Source organism: Lutzomyia longipalpis, chromosome 4 (genome assembly GCF_024334085.1).
Source record: "Lutzomyia longipalpis isolate SR_M1_2022 chromosome 4, ASM2433408v1".
Taxonomy (NCBI): Eukaryota; Metazoa; Arthropoda; class Insecta; order Diptera; family Psychodidae; genus Lutzomyia; species Lutzomyia longipalpis.
This window is the reverse complement of record NC_074710.1, coordinates 10,117,101-10,134,342: the sequence shown is the minus strand read 5'-3', so window position 1 is coordinate 10,134,342 and position 17,242 is coordinate 10,117,101. Positions and strand designations below refer to the sequence as shown.

The following is a 17,242-nucleotide window of genomic DNA, read 5'->3' as shown; positions in this document are numbered from 1 at the left end:
AGCTCGAAGCATAGGCGACATGCGGGGGTTTGTTTGTGTGTGTAATGCTGCATATGCTCGATGCGGTGATTTTACACTTTTTCGAGCAACTGCACTGACTACACTGATAAGAATTGATTTAAAAAGATTATAAAGAAGTTTATTTTTCATTTTGATTTCATACTTTACGTAATCAAAGCATAAAAATAGTATGAATTTTATTAAATTATGCTTGCTCAGTTTGTAACAAAAATGTTCAAATTGAACTGATAAGACTACTAACTATTGCAATTACAATATTTTCTTATATAATTTTTTATCTAATTGGAATTACTTTTGCTGAGAAAAAATTCTCTCCATAAAAGAATTTTCTTTACGCTTCGAAAATCCTTCAATGTAATTTTTGTTCCCTTTTCATTTTAACAGTGTCTCAACGAATAAATTTCAAAATCACCCATCAAACTGTCAAAACAACAAACTTCATTATTGTGGTGTTGAACGAAATGAATAATGTTCTGTGAAAAATGCTGAAAAACTCTCTGATTCTCTGTGAATTTTCCCAAATTATCATGTGAAAAATGTACCCGTGAGTGCATTGTACCGTTATCACGTGCATTTGTGTACCATCTTATGCGTGAAGTGTGTAAAAAGTGCGTGTAAATAAGATAGTGTGTCGCACATTGGGAAAATTTTCTTGTGCTCAGTGCGGAATGGAGAAAATTTAATTGCAGCGTGACAGGAAGAAAAAAAGCAGCAAATCGATAATTTGTGCTGATTCAGTGTAAGTTCTCTTCCCATTGTTTACCTGACTTGTCCATCGTCACACGGCTTGAGGTGGCCTGGCCAACACAACAACACAAAGCTCTTTATTTACCATACCAACCTTACATAATCATCGTGTGTGCACATTAATGGTATGCAAGATGATGAAGAGGAGCGTCCACATGACTTGATTTTTCTCTCTATCTCTCTATGTGTGCCCGCGTGGAATCTCCACACCAGCAGCTTTGAATAATCCACCAAAAACCCAAAGCAGGCAGGTAAAATGGCATGGAACAGCAAGTGTCCACACATGGAGAATGTCGTGCAACTTTCACTGGCGGAACTCTGCAAGCTCAAGCAGGTGCGGATTACTCTGATTTCCTTTTCTTTTTCTCTCATTTTTTCTTTCTCCCCCATTACACTGACTTCCGGAAGTCCCAAGAATGTCCGGAATGCTCGGAATGAAGAGCAAGAATCTCCCTTCATTAACATTATTCTCTTTTGTTCCTTTATTCTTACCTCTTTGTGCAATTTTATCGAAAAAGAAGCATTTTGCAGTGGCAAAATTTCGTCATTTTGCGATAAGAATTCCTCGTGGAATTTCTTTTGTAGCCTCCCAACTCGCAGGGGTATTGATGGGGAATGAGTATTGTAATCAATCAAAGGAGCTTTATTCGTTTAATGCATTAAATTAAAAAATAAAATTAGTCCAGTAAAAAGTTGTAAATGTTGAAATTTGAGGAAAAAAGTAGATGAAAAAAAAACCCGAAAATCCCTCCAATATTCCGCTGAGCGAGATATACGCGATATTGACGCAATACTGACCGCTGAGGAAGATGCGCAAATTGCGTCGAAAGCTCCGAAGAAAGTTGTTTTAATTCGGCTGGATTAAGACGCGGATTCTCTGCCGACGCTTCCGGAAGGAGTTCTGAGCTCCTAAAGTCTCTTTTGTTAAATTAAAAATTCTTCATTTTAAAACAGATTCAAACAGATTTCCCATTTTTCTCTGAAATTACCAAGAAAAAATTCTCAAAAATGTTAAACATGACGTCACCGTTTTATCTGTTTTTTTTTTGTAAACCCAGGTATATGCCCAGATTTCATATTTTTCTGCAATTTCCATGCATTTAGCAAATCTGGGTTAATGCATGAAACATTTGCTCTAATGTTTCATTGATGCTTTTTGGCATTTTTTCATGCTTCATACACAGACTACACAGAAAATAAAAGTTCGTAACATCGTTCGTCAAATTTCGTGAAAGGTTCGTAAGTCTAATGCTTTTCTATAGGGAAGTTCACTTCCCGGTTTGTATAATAGGGTTAAGCTCTCTGTGAGTTTGACAAACAATCTTATGAACTTTTTTTTTTATTTTCTGTATACATTGAAAGAGATAAAAAAAAACCAGGGGGTAGACAAAGCCCTTTTTTACCCGAACACAGCAAATAATGGCGGACGGTTTGCAGAGAAATTAAAGGAAGAAAATGACGTCACTTTATTTCCAAAAAGTGCATCAAAATTTTTAAAATCAGTTTTAGTGCATTAATCTTCGTGAGACACCCCTCAAAAGCTATCAATCGATAGAATATTAAATTATCTATCCAGTGGTGGTGGATTTTTTCAGATTGAAGCATTTTCCTGGGTGTCTCAGCGAGTGAGCAGTGAATTCCTATGGAAATAGAGTCTTTGTCTACCCCCTGAAAAAAACACAATAGTGACGTCACTGATTGTATTTTTTAAGCAATTTTTTGCCGATATATTATTTGATTAATAAAACCCTCAAAATAGCGTTGGGTGAAAAGTCTCTGGATGGGCAACAGACCTTTAAATATAGTTATTCATTAGTTCAAAGCTCCACAATGACATATGAGTGTATCTTCAGGAGGGCAACAGACCTGTAACGATGTATAGATGAAATTTAGAGATAAACCTCCGGATCGAATGATCGGCGAAAGTGGCCCCAATTTGCGGTCTGTGCCCGTTGCCTTAACCTCACTTCTTGATTCGATAGTTTGCGCGTTGAAGAATTGATTCCTGGGTGAATCTTTGCGGCAAGTCGACATGGGTGTAATGAAAGCTTTGTTTTTCACTACTACTATATTTCAACAAATATTTTAAACTAATTAATAAAAAGAAATAATTCACGTGCTTTTTGAGATGCGTGCGCATCGGAATCCATTTTGACAAGAGAGAAAGGATGAAATCGAACACCCAATAAACATTTTCTCCGCGACATATCCGAGGAAAGTTCTCGGACACCGAGTTTGATCCCAGACAGGAAAAATGGGAAGTTTCTGGCTATTTCTGAACTTTTTTTCTTAAAGATTTTACGCATTAACCGTTTGTTCAAATGAGAATTCTTAAATTCTTTATTTTGCAAAAAAAAATTAATTTAAATTCAAGGAAATAGAATGTTGAGCGTTTGTTTCATTTAATTTTCACGTAACCACCAGAAAATTGAAACGTTTTTACGAAAGCTTTCGTCTCTATTTAGAGCCTTCATCAGTGTCATTTGTTCTGGAAATTAATTATTTAAATTTAATTAAATAAAAAAAATAACAAAGAAATTAAAATATAATAAAAACGCTAAAATTTATTCCTAAAATTAAATTCTAAAATTTCTTTTGAGCATAGCGAGAAGTTCCACTCAAAGATCACCCGCATTTTAACAGCTGCACATGAGCAGAGAAACTCAAAAATTTCAAGAAAAAAAAACAATTTTTTAAATAAAACTTTGATAAAGCCGATAAAGCTTTCTCCTTTTCCAATCTCATTCTTTGGCATTAACTAGAGTTTGTTGCAATGGAAATTAGGTGGTACGGGTTTAAATGTATTTAAAACATCGCTCAAAGTGCTGAAAGAGAAATAAAATTTAATTATTCAGTACCCCAAATACATGAAGGCACAACGCACCCAAAAGTGCTGCGTTGAATTTTGTTGAAAATAAGAAAATATAAATATTTTGTCAATATTTCCAATGAAAAGAAAAATGTGCAATTAGGAAGGGAAAAAAAAGCCACAATATTCAACCTCCGTATTTTGCGATGAGATGGCGTGAAGAATGAGTAATGAGAGGGAATATTTTGAAGCGTTCAAGGATGCAAATGAATCACAAAAGTGATTTAAAAATAATTATTAAAATTTTCTAGGGCATCCCCTGCACTGATTGCGATGCCTGCGGTCCGAATTTGTGGATCTGCCTGGACAAAAATTGCCTCTACATGGGATGCTCAGAGCAATACAATGATCACAGCACCAAGCATTTCAAGGTGAGTACCTACTCGCACACAGACGTTTATCTCCCACATTGCGATCTTTCTAATTTCCACGGAAAAACTAACATTAATAGCGTGTGAGGGGAAAAAAAAGATCGACAGCATTAGATAAATTTTTATGATTATAATGGGTCAGAAGAGATAAATGAGAAACTTAATTTCCCCCCAAGGAAGTATTAAAATGTAATTAGCACGTGAACTGCATCACCTTTTCTGTATGTGGTTGATTTTTGTTGTTGTAAATTTACATTAAAGGCAAATTCTTATATACATACGAAGAAGTTGTTACTGCCAACACGTTGTAAAGAAGAAATGATAAAAAGGATTTTTCAAAAATTATGAAAACTTAAGAAAATTATTTTAACAATTGGGAAATTATTAATTTACTTACTTGAAATATTTAAATAAAGCAATGATTGAGGTATTTTGTGAATTTATTATGAAAACAAAAATTGAAGTAAAATTAACTTTAAAGGACTTTATGCACATTATATTGAGCAAGTTCTATCATTTGTAGATTTTCAGTAGATATACCTACTATGTACCTTTTATTTTTTCCTTATTCTTCCATGTTTTTTTTACGTTTCGTGGTTTCTTTGAGTCATAACTTTTTTATAGGTAAATATATTTTTTTAAATAATTTTTAATTTATCTCATTATTTTTATCAGATCTTTCTATATTTTTTTATAGTTTTGTTCAAAATTGTCAACGGTTTTCTTGACTTTTATTGGTTTTTTCTTAATTTTTATAATTATACTTTCCTTTTTAATTTTGTAGATTAATATCATTTACTGTAGCGCTTTCTTCATTTTTACAAAAACCTTTCTTATTAAAAAAAAAAGAAAAAAAGATTTTCCTGTTTTTTAAGATTTCATTTTTATTGTTTATCAGTTTTTTTTAATCGGCTAGTATTCGGAATGAATCCAACAGTGGTAAAAGCTAAAATACAGAAGAAAGAAGAAAAATTCTTTATCAATTCAGCTTTTTTTAAATCAGCTTTAAGGTTTTAATTATTTTTTTGATTTTTTTAATCTTTTTTTTTTGTTTTTGCATTCCTTTTTTTTCAAATTACTGAGTTTTTGATATTGTTTAATCGATATTTATTCATTCTGATAATTTTTTTCTATTTTTTGTAAACCCTAAGATTATGAACCATATTCTTTAACGAATTATTTTCGGATCTTTTCTTGGCTTTAAATTTTTTGTCTGATATCATGATTTTTTTATTTAAAAAAAAACTTTCCCTAATTTCAAAAGTTTTCCATTTATTTTTTGTTTTTGTCTTAAATTAATTTTTTTTTAACCTAATCAATAATGTTTTTATTAAGAGTTAATTGTTTAGGAAATAAATAATTTTTTTTATACTTTTTCTTCGAAATATTTTATCTCTTAATTTTTAAGAATTTTTCGTTTAGACTAATTTATAAAGTTTTTAAAAAAATATTTTCTGCCCAACTGAGAGGTTTTAATTTGACCCACAAAGTACTTATAATGCTATTGTATTGATTATTAAGAAGAATTCTTATAAACGATCCAATCCAAAGTTCAAAGTTCTTTTGCGTCTTCCAATAATAAATTAATGGTGATCGTCAATCTATAAGCGTTTGTTGACTTTCTTGCCCAATCAACCAACTTTAATGATGCAATATTATGTTTTTTTTCCTTTGTTTTTTTCTCCGTACAATCGTGTAGCTCCATCAAACACACGCCATCCACATGAATCTATCGTCACAGCGTATTTGGTGCTACCTGTGTCAGCAGGAAGTTTTCCTGGGGCCACAACGACGCCCCTCGGGTGTGAGTAGCAATGATTCGTCCGAGTCTCCGAGGCATACGGAGAAGATTTTAGTGTATGAACGCAGTGCGGGTGGTGGGGAGTCATGCGGGGAGAGTAGTGCTGAGGAGGAAGATCAAGCGTGTGGGGGTGATCGAAGGCAATTCGGGGGTCTCGTTGGGTTGCAAAACATTGCCAATACGTGCTATATGAATGCCGCCCTGCAGGCATTGAGCAATACGCCCCCACTTACGGGATATTTCCTCGATTGTGGTGCCATTGCGGACTACGTGAGTGAACAGAGTACGTCGCAGCAGCCACGGAAGCCGGGTCTGGCGAAGAGCTACCATCGGCTCATCCGGGAGATTTGGTGTAGGAATAATATGAGTAGTGGCTACGTTGTTCCCAGTGGGATACTCCAGGGCATACGAAGTGTTCATCCAATGTTCCGGGGCTTTCAGCAGCATGATACACAAGTAAGTGTTGAAGCTGCATAAGAGAAAGTCAATCATAATGCGTCTAGTTATAAGAGTTGGTATACCACAACGCGGTTGGTACCAGTCTATGCGTTGTAATTTAATTTGTGAGCAGAATTATTAGGCAAAGTTGATTTTTTTTATGAAATTCAGAAATTTGGAAGATAAAAATACACATATTTCAAGTTCTATAAAACCTACAGAAAAAAAAACAACTAATTTATTGACTAAATTGAGGTCTCTAGAACACAAAATGGCGGACTTTTGTTTTACCAAAACAGTTTTTTGCATTTTTCGTCATGAAGAAATGGTTCTAGAGGGTTCTACTGTTTTAGAAAAATGTAGAGAATTGTAAAACCCTAAATTTGATACCAAATTGAGCAAAATCGGATAAGCAGAACATGAGATATGGCTATTAGAACTTTTCAAATTCAAGTATTTTTCAAATGGCTATATCTTCTAAACGGCGACATAGATTTTCATCATTTTCGGACTGGTGAAAGATATTGAGTTAGGCTACAACATATCAAAATTTAAAAGATTTACTTAATGGGGATTCGGAGATATTCTCCCTTAAAGTTAGGCAATTTTTATTTTTGATTTTAGCGCCTCTTGCGGATGTTTTTAAAACTTGGAATGTTCTAGAGAGTTGTAGGGCTTCGCAATACCTTTCATTTGATACCAAGATGGTCAAAATCGGTCAAGCCGTTCTCGAGTTATATCGAAAAAACACTTTTTGCTTTAGGCCGCCATATTTGCTAAACCGCTTGACCGATTTTCAAGTATGAATTGTTGATGGAAATGTCTCACTGAGCTCTATAACATACTAAAATTTCAGACCTCTAGCTACAAGGGAACTGGTTGACGGTATTTCAAAATGGCGGACGGCGGCCATTTTGGATTTTAAAAATGCGAAAAAAATGAAATTTTACACCCACATTTCTATAGAAAAGTTCAAACTATTGGTTTGTCCAATATTTATCCGGATTTCTAACCTAACATTTTTACGATTACATTCAATGGGGATGAATGAGACAGAAAATCAAAATTGTACTGAATTTATGTGAATATCTTAGGTTAGAAATCCGTGTAAATATTAGACAACCCAATAGAAGTCTCTATTTCTTACCGTTCTCGAGTTATAAGGCAATTTTTCCACCACCATTTTTTTAGAATATGAGTTGTCTGAAACGTGCTCACAGCAAGTTTGAACCCGATCTGAGGGGGTCTGTTTTTCCGATGATTACAATACTTGGTGTTGGCCACGAAGTGGTATACCAGCTAATTCTCATGGAGGAAAAGGTTGAAAGGAAGATTTTTTTTAAAATTGATTTGTAGGAATTCCTGCGATGCTTTATGGATCAGCTGCATGAGGAATTGAAGGATATCACACCACCACCGCCTGATGTTTCACACCTCGACGGTGACTGTGGTGGGGACGATGAGGAGGATGAGGAAGGGGATGATGCGGAGGATTCCTCGACACCGTCACCGTCGCAATCGGAGGCGGAGTATGAAACGTGCGATAGTGGTGTGAGTGAGCAATCAACGGCATCCGATGATGGGGAATCCGATCAAATGCCACAGCAGCAGCGTCGTCGGCGTTACCTTCCAGCTGTGCCGCAGCCACAGCAAAATATTCGGCGACAAGGAAGGGCGGTACAGCAGCACGCGTCTCAGGTGGCACAGCAGGTGGTGAAGAATCCCCCAAGAAGGTCAATTATAAGTGATGTTTTCGATGGGAAACTCCTGTCGTCCGTGCAATGTCTCACGTGTGATCGTGTGTCAACGCGCGAAGAGACATTCCAGGATCTATCGCTCCCAATTCCGGGAAAGGATCATCTCACTGTGCTGCATCAGACGCAACAAATGGTGGCACCGGGTATGGTGAATAGCCCCTCAATTGGTGGGGGTGGTATCACGTGCACGGACACAGTGTACCAAGGTGGTCAGGATGGATGGCTATGGTGGCTGTGGAGTTGGTTGCGTTCGTGGTTCTGGGGCCCAGCTGTCACCCTGCACGACTGCATGGCGGCCTTCTTCAGTGCTGATGAGCTAAAGAATGACAACATGTACAGCTGTGAGAAGTGCAACAAACTCCGCAATGGCATCAAGTATTCACGCGTTCTGGCCCTTCCGGAGATGCTATGTGTCCACCTGAAGCGCTTCAGGCATGATCTCTCCTACAGTTCCAAGATCTCAAGCCCTGTGCACTTCCCACTGCACGGTTTAGACATGCGCCCCTACCTCCATCGTGATTGCCAGTCTGAAGTCTCAACGTACGACTTGACGGCGGTTATTTGTCATCACGGCACCGTGGGAGGGGGTCACTACACGAGCATTGCACGACACGATCCATCGGGGAAGTGGTTTGAATTTGATGATCAACTCGTGACGCAAGTTACACCGGATGTCGTGCAAAATTGCGAGGCGTACGTTCTCTTCTATCGCAAGAGTAACCATCAAATTGCTCAGCTACGCGCCCAGGCGCTGGAGATTGTTAACACGAGCCCCCCACAGGCGTCGGATATTCGTTTCTTCGTCTCGAAACAATGGCTGAATCGCTTCAATACATTCGCCGAACCAGGACCCATTGACAATTGGGCCCTTCTCTGTCCCCATGGGGGTCTTCCGCCCGGAAAGGTGGCTCTTGTCTCGAAGCTCGTTGTACCACTGCCTCAGCCCCTTTGGGATTTCTTCTATGAGAAGTAAGTTGAATAAGTTTTAACCCTTTTGTGACACAGATTTTTATTTGAAAGAAAAAATGTTTTGTTTTGGGTTTTACAATGAAATTATTTCGTAAAAAAATATAAGAAAAATTTCTACAGGAAAGATGTCCTTAAAATAATTTAAATTAAAGATGGCGCACATACGTAAAGCAATAAAAGATAGGTTAGGAAATATTTATTGAGGTTAGAATTCTGAAAGTTTTGGAACAGAAAATGCCGAAGAATAGGAAAAATGATGAGATAAGATAAAAAATTAACTAAAAATGATTTAAGGACGATTAATCCTTTCACGTCCAAAAAAAGAACGACAAAGAAATAAAAGGAACAAAGTTTAAGCAGGAATTTTTTAGGTTAGGGGCTATATTCAGCGTAAAAAATCTTTTACTTTTATTTTATGACCTTTTATCGTAAAAGTCGTCAAAAGAATCTTTTATAAAATAAAAAATATTTTACACAGAATACGATTTTTTTTCATTACAAATTATTCCACAAAATTGTGAAGAATTTATCAAATGCATGATGAATAATAGTTTTCTATTAATTAATAGTTTATTTTTAATAAATAAATTATGTAGCTAGTTAATAATCAGCAAAAACTAAACAAAAACATAATTTTGCCTTTATAATTTTTTAGTTTGAGATCAATTTCTGTCACTTTCTGTCAATTTCTGTACGCGACTCAATTTTTGTATGGAATTCTTTGGTAAAAAATGAAGTTGGACTGCGCTATTTTACTGACAGTATCAATCTCAAATCCGTTTGTACCATTAAATTCTACAACTAATAACCTACAAAATGACAGATTCTCAGCGTGTGATCAAAATTCTAAGTGTCAAAAAATAAAAATTTAATTACCAAAAGGCGAAAAATTCCCATACAAAAAGTGAGCCATTTTTGCTCTTCAACTTCAAAACAAAGTAGACCGTGTACAGGGCCTGGCTTAAAATGCTCATAGAAGGACCTACGAAACTCACTTTTATCATAAAAGAAAAAACTCGATAAATACTTTTTTACCCTGAATACCAATTCTATTTTTTTTTTATTTTTGGAGACTTTATAAAAGATTGGAGACTAGTTTTTTTTATGTGGAATACCAAATTTTTTTCTTTTACGCTGAATACTAAAATGACCTTTTATCATAAAAATAAAAGAATTTTTTTACGCTGAATATGGCCCTAGATTTTGATCTTTTGAATCACTTTTGTCATTTCTTTTTAAAAGTTTTAATTTTGATTACGTGAAATTGATAAAAGTAGGGAAATAAAGTGAAAAAGATTTTTAAAAAAAAGTATTTCTTTTAATGCTAGAACATGCTCAATTATTAGTTTAATCGAAGCCATAACATAAAATTAAAAAAATATATTTCAATTGGGGCAAAATTATACTTCTTTTTTTAAAAACAAATGTGCTACTCTCGCTGGTCCTTAAAGGGTTAAATCTGATATGTTCTGACGTGATTTTTTAACTCTTTTTCTCTCCGGTCTTCTTCAGTAAAAAAAATTCCTCTTTCAACGAAGAGTTAAAAGGGAAAATTTAATTTTTCTTTCAGAGTTTTTGGCTCTTTAAGGGTTAAAAAAATCCTAAAATTAAAAATTCTTTAAATTTTTACAATTTCTTCACAATTTAATTTTTCTTTTCGTGTTTTTTTTTGGGTAATTTTAAAAACTTTTTTTTTTAATTAATTTTTTTTCATTCAGATTCGGCGGAGGACCAGCTTGTAATCATTTCTTTGAATGTGATACGTGCAGAAGAGCAGCTGAATCGCTGACAAGACGACAAAAGGCTGAATTGGTGGCATTTATGTCGTACAATGATGAATTCCGGGTGAGTTTTTTTTTTTTCTTTTAAAACAAATAATTTTTTCTCTTTATTTTTAACTAAAATTTAAAAAAAAATGAATCATCGCAGAGCCTCGAGACTCCATCGGTGATTTATGCAATTTCAATGGCCTGGTTTAGGCAGTGGCAGTTGTTTGCAAGGGGTGTGACTACCGATGAACCAGGACCAATTACCAATGCATCCATTGCACAGTCTTTGGATACAATTCCCATAAGGAGTGTTAAAGCGGGATCTGATTATGCGCAGATAAATGAGAAATTGTGGAAATTCTTTCATGGCATTTACGGTGGTGGCCCGGAGATTTTACTTCGTGGAAATCCACAAGATGATGTGAAATCACAGAGAATTGTGAGTTTTCCTTTAGGAGATTTGTTTTTCTTTTATGTAAATTTCTTTGTTGATTAATTTGTGTAGGAAAAGGCAGAATCAGAAGAAATGGAAATGGAAGATGTTCAGGATACATCAATGCCGACAGTTGAGCCATCGCACGAAGAGGTAATTGATGCGGTGGCAAAGGAGGAAGATGTCCCGCCCGAAGTGCCGGAGGAGGAAACAAATGGACCAACAGAGGAGGAATCTGCGGACATTCAACCACCGTCTGCCATGAAAATGGATCCTCCGGCTAATGGGGAGAAACGAATACCGAAGAATGTTTCCTTTGAGGATGCCGAAACTCTTACAAATGGCAGTGAGAAGGATTCATCGAGTGCCAAAGAGGATAGTAGTACGAATGTTACGGAAACATCACGCAGTTACACGTCCAGGAAGAAGATGCGTCATGAAAATGAGCGTGGAAAACGTGAAAATATGTACCGGAAACCAATGAAAAAGTCACCAAATCTCTTTGGGCCAGAAGGTAAGTTAAAAAAAAAGTCAATCATAACGCGTCCAGTTATAAGAGTTGGTGTCCCACAACGTGTAGTAGTTTGTTTATGCGTTGTAATACTATTTGTGAGCAGAATTAGTAGACAAAAATTTTTTTTTGTAAAATTAGGCCATTTGATGGATATAAATGGTTATATCTCTGGTTCTATAAGACCTACAGAAATTTCTTGACTAGTTTTGGAAAGGTATTAAAACAGGCTATAAATTGACATAAATTTCAATAATTTTCAAGGTCATCTCCAGAACACAAAATGGCGGCTTTTTGTTTTACTAAAACAGTTTTTGGCATTTTTCATTCACAAGGAATGCTTCTAGAGGTCTCTGGTGTTCTAAAAAGTTGTAGAGAATCGCAAAACCTTTAATTTGATACCAAGATGAGCAAAATCGGTCAAGCGATTCAGGAGATATGGCTCTTAGAACTTTTCAAATTCAAGAATTTTTCAAATGGCTATATCTTCTAAACGGCGACCTAGATTTTCTTCATTTTCGGACTGGTAAAAGATATTGAGTCAGGCTACAATGTATCAAAATTTAAAAGAAATCGATAATGGGGATTCGGAGATATAGCTCCTTAAAATTAGGCATTTTTTTTTATTTTAGCGCCTCTTGCGGATGCTTTTGGAACTTGGAATGTTCTAGGCAGTTGTAGGGCTTTTTGAAACCTTTCATTTGAGCTTAAGTTGGTCAAAATCGGTGAAGCCGTTCTCGAGTTATATCGAAAAAACACTTTTTGCTTTAGGGCACCATATTTCCTAAACCGCTTGACCGATTTTCAAGTATGAATTGTTGATGAAAATGTCTCACTGAACTCTATAACATACTAATATTTGAGACCTCTAGCTGTAAGGGAAGTGGTTGACGGTAGTTCAAAATGGCGGACGGCGGCCATTTTGGATTTTAAAAATGCGAAAAAATGAAATTTTACACCCACATTTCTATAGAAAACTTCAAACCCGAAGTCTCTATCTGTTACCGTTCTCGAGATATAAGGCAAAGTTTGGACCACCGGCAGGCCGGCCGGATCAAAAATTTTCCACCACCATTTTCGAAATGTGGGATGTCTAAAACGTGCTCATACCAAGTTTGAGCCCGATCTGAGGTGGTCGGTTTTTCCACGGTGTTGGCCACGAAGTGGAACACCAACTAATTAATAATGATTTTCCGGGTTGAGGGAGAAACTCACGTGAGTTTTTCTCAGTGAGAAACCCCCATTTTACCGAAGAAAAACCCAGAAAATCATCACCCCCCCCCACTTTACCGACGAAAAACCCAGAAAATCTTTTTCACCTAGAAAAACTCACGTGAGTTTTTCCCTCAACCCGGAAAATCATTATTAATTTATTTTCAACTTTTAAATATTTTTCTAAATATATTTTCAAACACAAAACTCACGTGAGTTTTTCTCGGTGAGAAACCCCCACTTTACCGACGAAAAACCCGGAAAATCTTTTTCACCTAGAAAAACTCACGTGAGTTTTTCCCTCAACCCGGAAAATCATTATTAATTTATTTTCAACTTTTAAATATTTTTCTAAATATATTTTCAAACACAAAACTCACGTGAGTTTTTCTCGGTGAGAAACCCCCACTTTACCGACGAAAAACCCGGAAAATCATTGTCTCCACACGTCGGGAAAACACTTCTGTTAAAAAAAAAATAATTTAATTTGCAGGAAAATTCGTAAAAATCATTCCTGATGCTGAAATAAATCACCAATCTGACCAAAATTCCTCACCGGATGACCCAAAAGGTGCTGCTACACCAAAGATAAATGGAGTGGCAAATGAGGATACAGGAGATGTTCTACCGCTCCTCCATACACAATCCATTCCCGCGGAGGTAACACACAATGGCACGAAGCAGCCACAACATAGCAATTCCGGTCATAAGAGTCATCATCGTCGGAAAAGGATTTAGAAGAAGAAGAAAAAAAACATTTAGGGTGAAATTTTTGCTTTTCTCATTGCTTTTCAATTAAAAAAAAAACAAAACAAGGTGGATGAAGGAATTTTCCTTATATTGCGACAGACCATCTCTATATAATATTATATATTTATTTTCAACTTGCCTTTTAACTCGAAAATACAGAAAGAAAGAAAAATTTAGCAAAATGGTGCGGAAGAAATTCCATTTTTATAAAATTAATTTTTCCTCTGTTCCAAAGCGACTGATTGTGTTTGACGGTGGTTGGTGATACATCCCTCTCCCAGCTCACTACTTCCTATAGATTTGATTGGGAAAAGAAAGGAAAATTGTAGGGATTTTCAGATATTTTCTCTCCTAAATTTCTTTATTGAAAAAAAAAATCTGGAAAAATTACCAATTCAGTTAGCAATATTAGCTGCAATTTCTGCATTAATTTATGAAAAAGAAAATGAGAGAATTGTAAATAAGAAAACCATTGATTATGTTGAATTATGTATAATAAATAAAAATTGGTTTAATGTTCACGCAAAGGAAGTTTTTTTTAATGTTTTGTGGTTAATTGCTTTGTGCTTTCTGGCTTCTTCAGTTGTCAAGAAAAAAAAATCATTTGAAAGGTATTTAATGAATTTAATAATTTTCTTTGATTTTTTAATCATTTAAAAAAAAGTCTTGAAGTTAGAACTTCATGATTTTCATAGATTTAAAATTGGCGCCGTGCTGACAGCTCCCTCTACTGGGATTGTCGTTGTGACGACATAGAATTGCGCATGAAAAAATGAAAGGCGGGGCGGAGTTGCAAAGAAACACAATTTCAATGCTTTTCCACTTTGTGAATTAATAAAAATACAACCGGATGGAAAATTCGTCGAAAAACACGAGAAAATTTTGAAAAACAGTTTTAGCTGGGAAGATGAGAGAGGAAAGAGTTTTGGCGCCAAAAAGCAAAAAAATCGTTAAACGTCAAAGAAAACAGAAAGTGAAGAAATGAAAAAAAAAACGTGAAAAAAGTACAAAAAAAAGCCTACTGGAACTTCAATTTTGATGGAAAAGGTGAAGGAAACGGACAATCTTTTGTAGTGGATGTCCATTTATTTTACAGTGTAAATATAACTAACTGTCATTGTCACTTTTGAAGTATACAGCTTGAAGTGCAGACATTTTGGACTCCGTAAGCAACGAGGTTGTAATATTAATTAATTTAACTACAATTTAATTCCAGGTACCTACTAGACATAGACAGTACAATCTTCAAAGAAAAGGATGAGCAGGAATGAGTTCGGAGCACATACAAAGTTAGCCGACTTAGCCGTTTTTACAATGTAGCCCTCGACAGATTGAATGTTTTGTGTTTTGACGATTGAGTTGTAACATTACGTTGAATAACCTACAACTGGATGATGAATAAAATGTTCTTAGAGGCACTGAAGAAGACCTACTGCGGGGTCGAAAGCTCTGGCTTAATTCCTATGTTTTCCTTGGGGAGACTGTAAATTTGCGTTGATGAACACCGGAAATCACGAGAATCAATAATCAGTAAGGAAAAAAATCGGGAGCAGTACGTCGTGAAGAAAAACATCCGTGTGGGAGAATCAAGGAGGCATTCTTCCAACTTTCCAGAACAACAAAGTTGAACTTCTGCAAGCGCATGATGCCGTCCCGGTGCTCCAAGCTTTCCTCCAACAACGGAAAACTTTAAAAATGATCCTAAAATCCTGAATTCATGGAAACATTAGCCGGGTTAGCCGGCTATATTTATGCAGCCCCCGGCATCATGGTCGTGACGTCGTTTGGAGCCCGATTTGTGACACGACGACGACGGTGGCAGCAGTTTCGCTATGGCCGCTGAAGCTCTCAGACGCAAATTGTGCGTTTGCCCGAAGAATAAATTCTCTGTTTGCCAATCAATGATGAAATTGTGATATTGTGGGAAAAGTGTCTCTGGCTAAAGAATCCAACCACTTACGTTTCTGCAAATTAGTTGTGAATGCAACGGGTGTTTTCCATCAATTTTTCACCTTTTTGTTTGGTAAGTTCCATGCTTTTCCATCCATATTTCTCCATGTCACACAATGCTACACATATGAGGGAAAGAAAAGAAAATGCGCAGTTTGCTGCAGTATGTGTGTTGTGCCCCCAAAGACGCGCCTTTTCCACACACTCCATTGTGTTGTGTGGAAAATGCACAATGTGGGGGCAATTAGCGTGGCTGCTGCAATTTCACAATCCCATCCACGTTTTTCTCCTAACGTCACAACATACATTCGCAAAGCTCGACTCACATGAGATTCGCGAGGTCAAGCCGCGTGGCTGCCGCCGAAAAGGGGGCTTGTCTCTCACTCTTGTTAGACGATGATGATCTGCTGATGGTGCGCCTCCTTCATGAGGGGCACCCATATAGGGCAGTGCGTGTGTAATTTGCAAATTTAGAGCGTCCAATATGGCGGTATGGGGAAACCTTGCTCCTAAGCTGGTTTGCTGCAAAATCGCTCATTATGAGGAAAGAAAAAGCTCGCAAATCGCCCGAGGGAGGATAGAAAGTTCAGGAAGCTCGTTTGACTTGTTTGCATGACACACGTCACAAAAGAAAGAGATGGGCAATTGTTTACCTTTTCATTATTTACTTTTTAATAGTTTACCTTTCTTGTTTTTTAATTTGTTATTTATGAAATTTTAATTTAGTAACTTAATAACGTTTTATTTTTAAATTGTTGACGTATGTGTCAAAATTTTTGTTTCAATTTTTCCATTAACAGCTAGATGTTTGTTTTTAACACTGCACTGGAGGGAGGACACGAATTTCTAACCTCAAATTTTGAGCTTAATTTTCTATTATAAAGAATTAGTTTTTCCAGATTTTCTTTTGAGGAACTTCTAGTATTTGAAGTCACTTACGCATAGACGTAGAATCAGGGGGATGCCCAACCCCGAGAAATCAGTACTTTTAGTGAGGCAGCAGGTTCTTCCGATCAAAATAAGGGATCAGTTTGCACAATTCCACTTGCAATCGAAAGTACATTTAATTAGCTTTCGATTGATCCCTATCTCATTATCGAAATAACATTATTAATATAAAAAAAGTTAAAGTGTTTCTCGGGAATCGGTCGAGATTGAGCGAGATTCGAGAATTCCTCATACATTTTGTTCAACAAAAAGTGACTTTTCTTCACTGAAAATGAGGTTAAACCATCCCCTTGCATAGAATTTATCTAAATAAGTTGGATAGATTTTGATCTATATCGGGTTTTAAAAGGCAAATTGGCAGCGATTTCCAGTTTTGTTCTCCAAGTTTTAATTACTTTTTATTTTATCCTTGATTTTTAAAGAAGACAAACCTCGTGATTTTTGACACAATAAGACCTACAATATTCACAATTTTGCTATTTTCAGTTTATAGAATTTCTTTAGATTCATTCATAGCCTTATTCACTCTGGATGGAACATTATAAACCCTTTAAGGACAGTAAAGATATCAGTGGACTGAATGAATTAAAGTTAATTTTTAGGAGTTACTTTGAGCACACACAAATAAGACATTTATTGAGGCCCCCCTAATAAATTAATTCATTACAAAATAATATGTAAAGTTTTAATTGTTTA

At 35.9% G+C, this 17,242-nt stretch overlaps 1 protein-coding gene across 4 annotated transcripts; it reads left to right on the top strand.

The window, feature by feature from the left end:
* The first annotated feature begins 443 nt into the window (after positions 1 to 443).
* LOC129796039 (ubiquitin carboxyl-terminal hydrolase 20) lies at positions 444 to 14,175 on the top strand. 4 transcript variants are annotated; one of them, XM_055837703.1, is made up of 9 exons: positions 444 to 760; positions 985 to 1,102; positions 3,889 to 4,008; positions 5,708 to 6,265; positions 7,604 to 8,973; positions 10,692 to 10,818; positions 10,903 to 11,181; positions 11,248 to 11,689; positions 13,392 to 14,175. In XM_055837703.1, the coding sequence occupies exons 2-9, from the start codon at positions 1,025 to 1,027 to the stop codon at positions 13,634 to 13,636; spliced, it is 3,219 nt and encodes a 1,072-aa protein (XP_055693678.1). In that variant the 5' UTR covers positions 444 to 760; positions 985 to 1,024; the 3' UTR covers positions 13,637 to 14,175. The 4 variants fall into 4 exon arrangements, with proteins under 4 accessions (XP_055693678.1, XP_055693679.1, XP_055693680.1 ...); XM_055837704.1 differs by having other exon boundaries at positions 449 to 760; positions 982 to 1,102; XM_055837705.1 differs by having other exon boundaries at positions 449 to 893.
* The last annotated feature ends 3,067 nt before the right edge of the window (positions 14,176 to 17,242 follow it).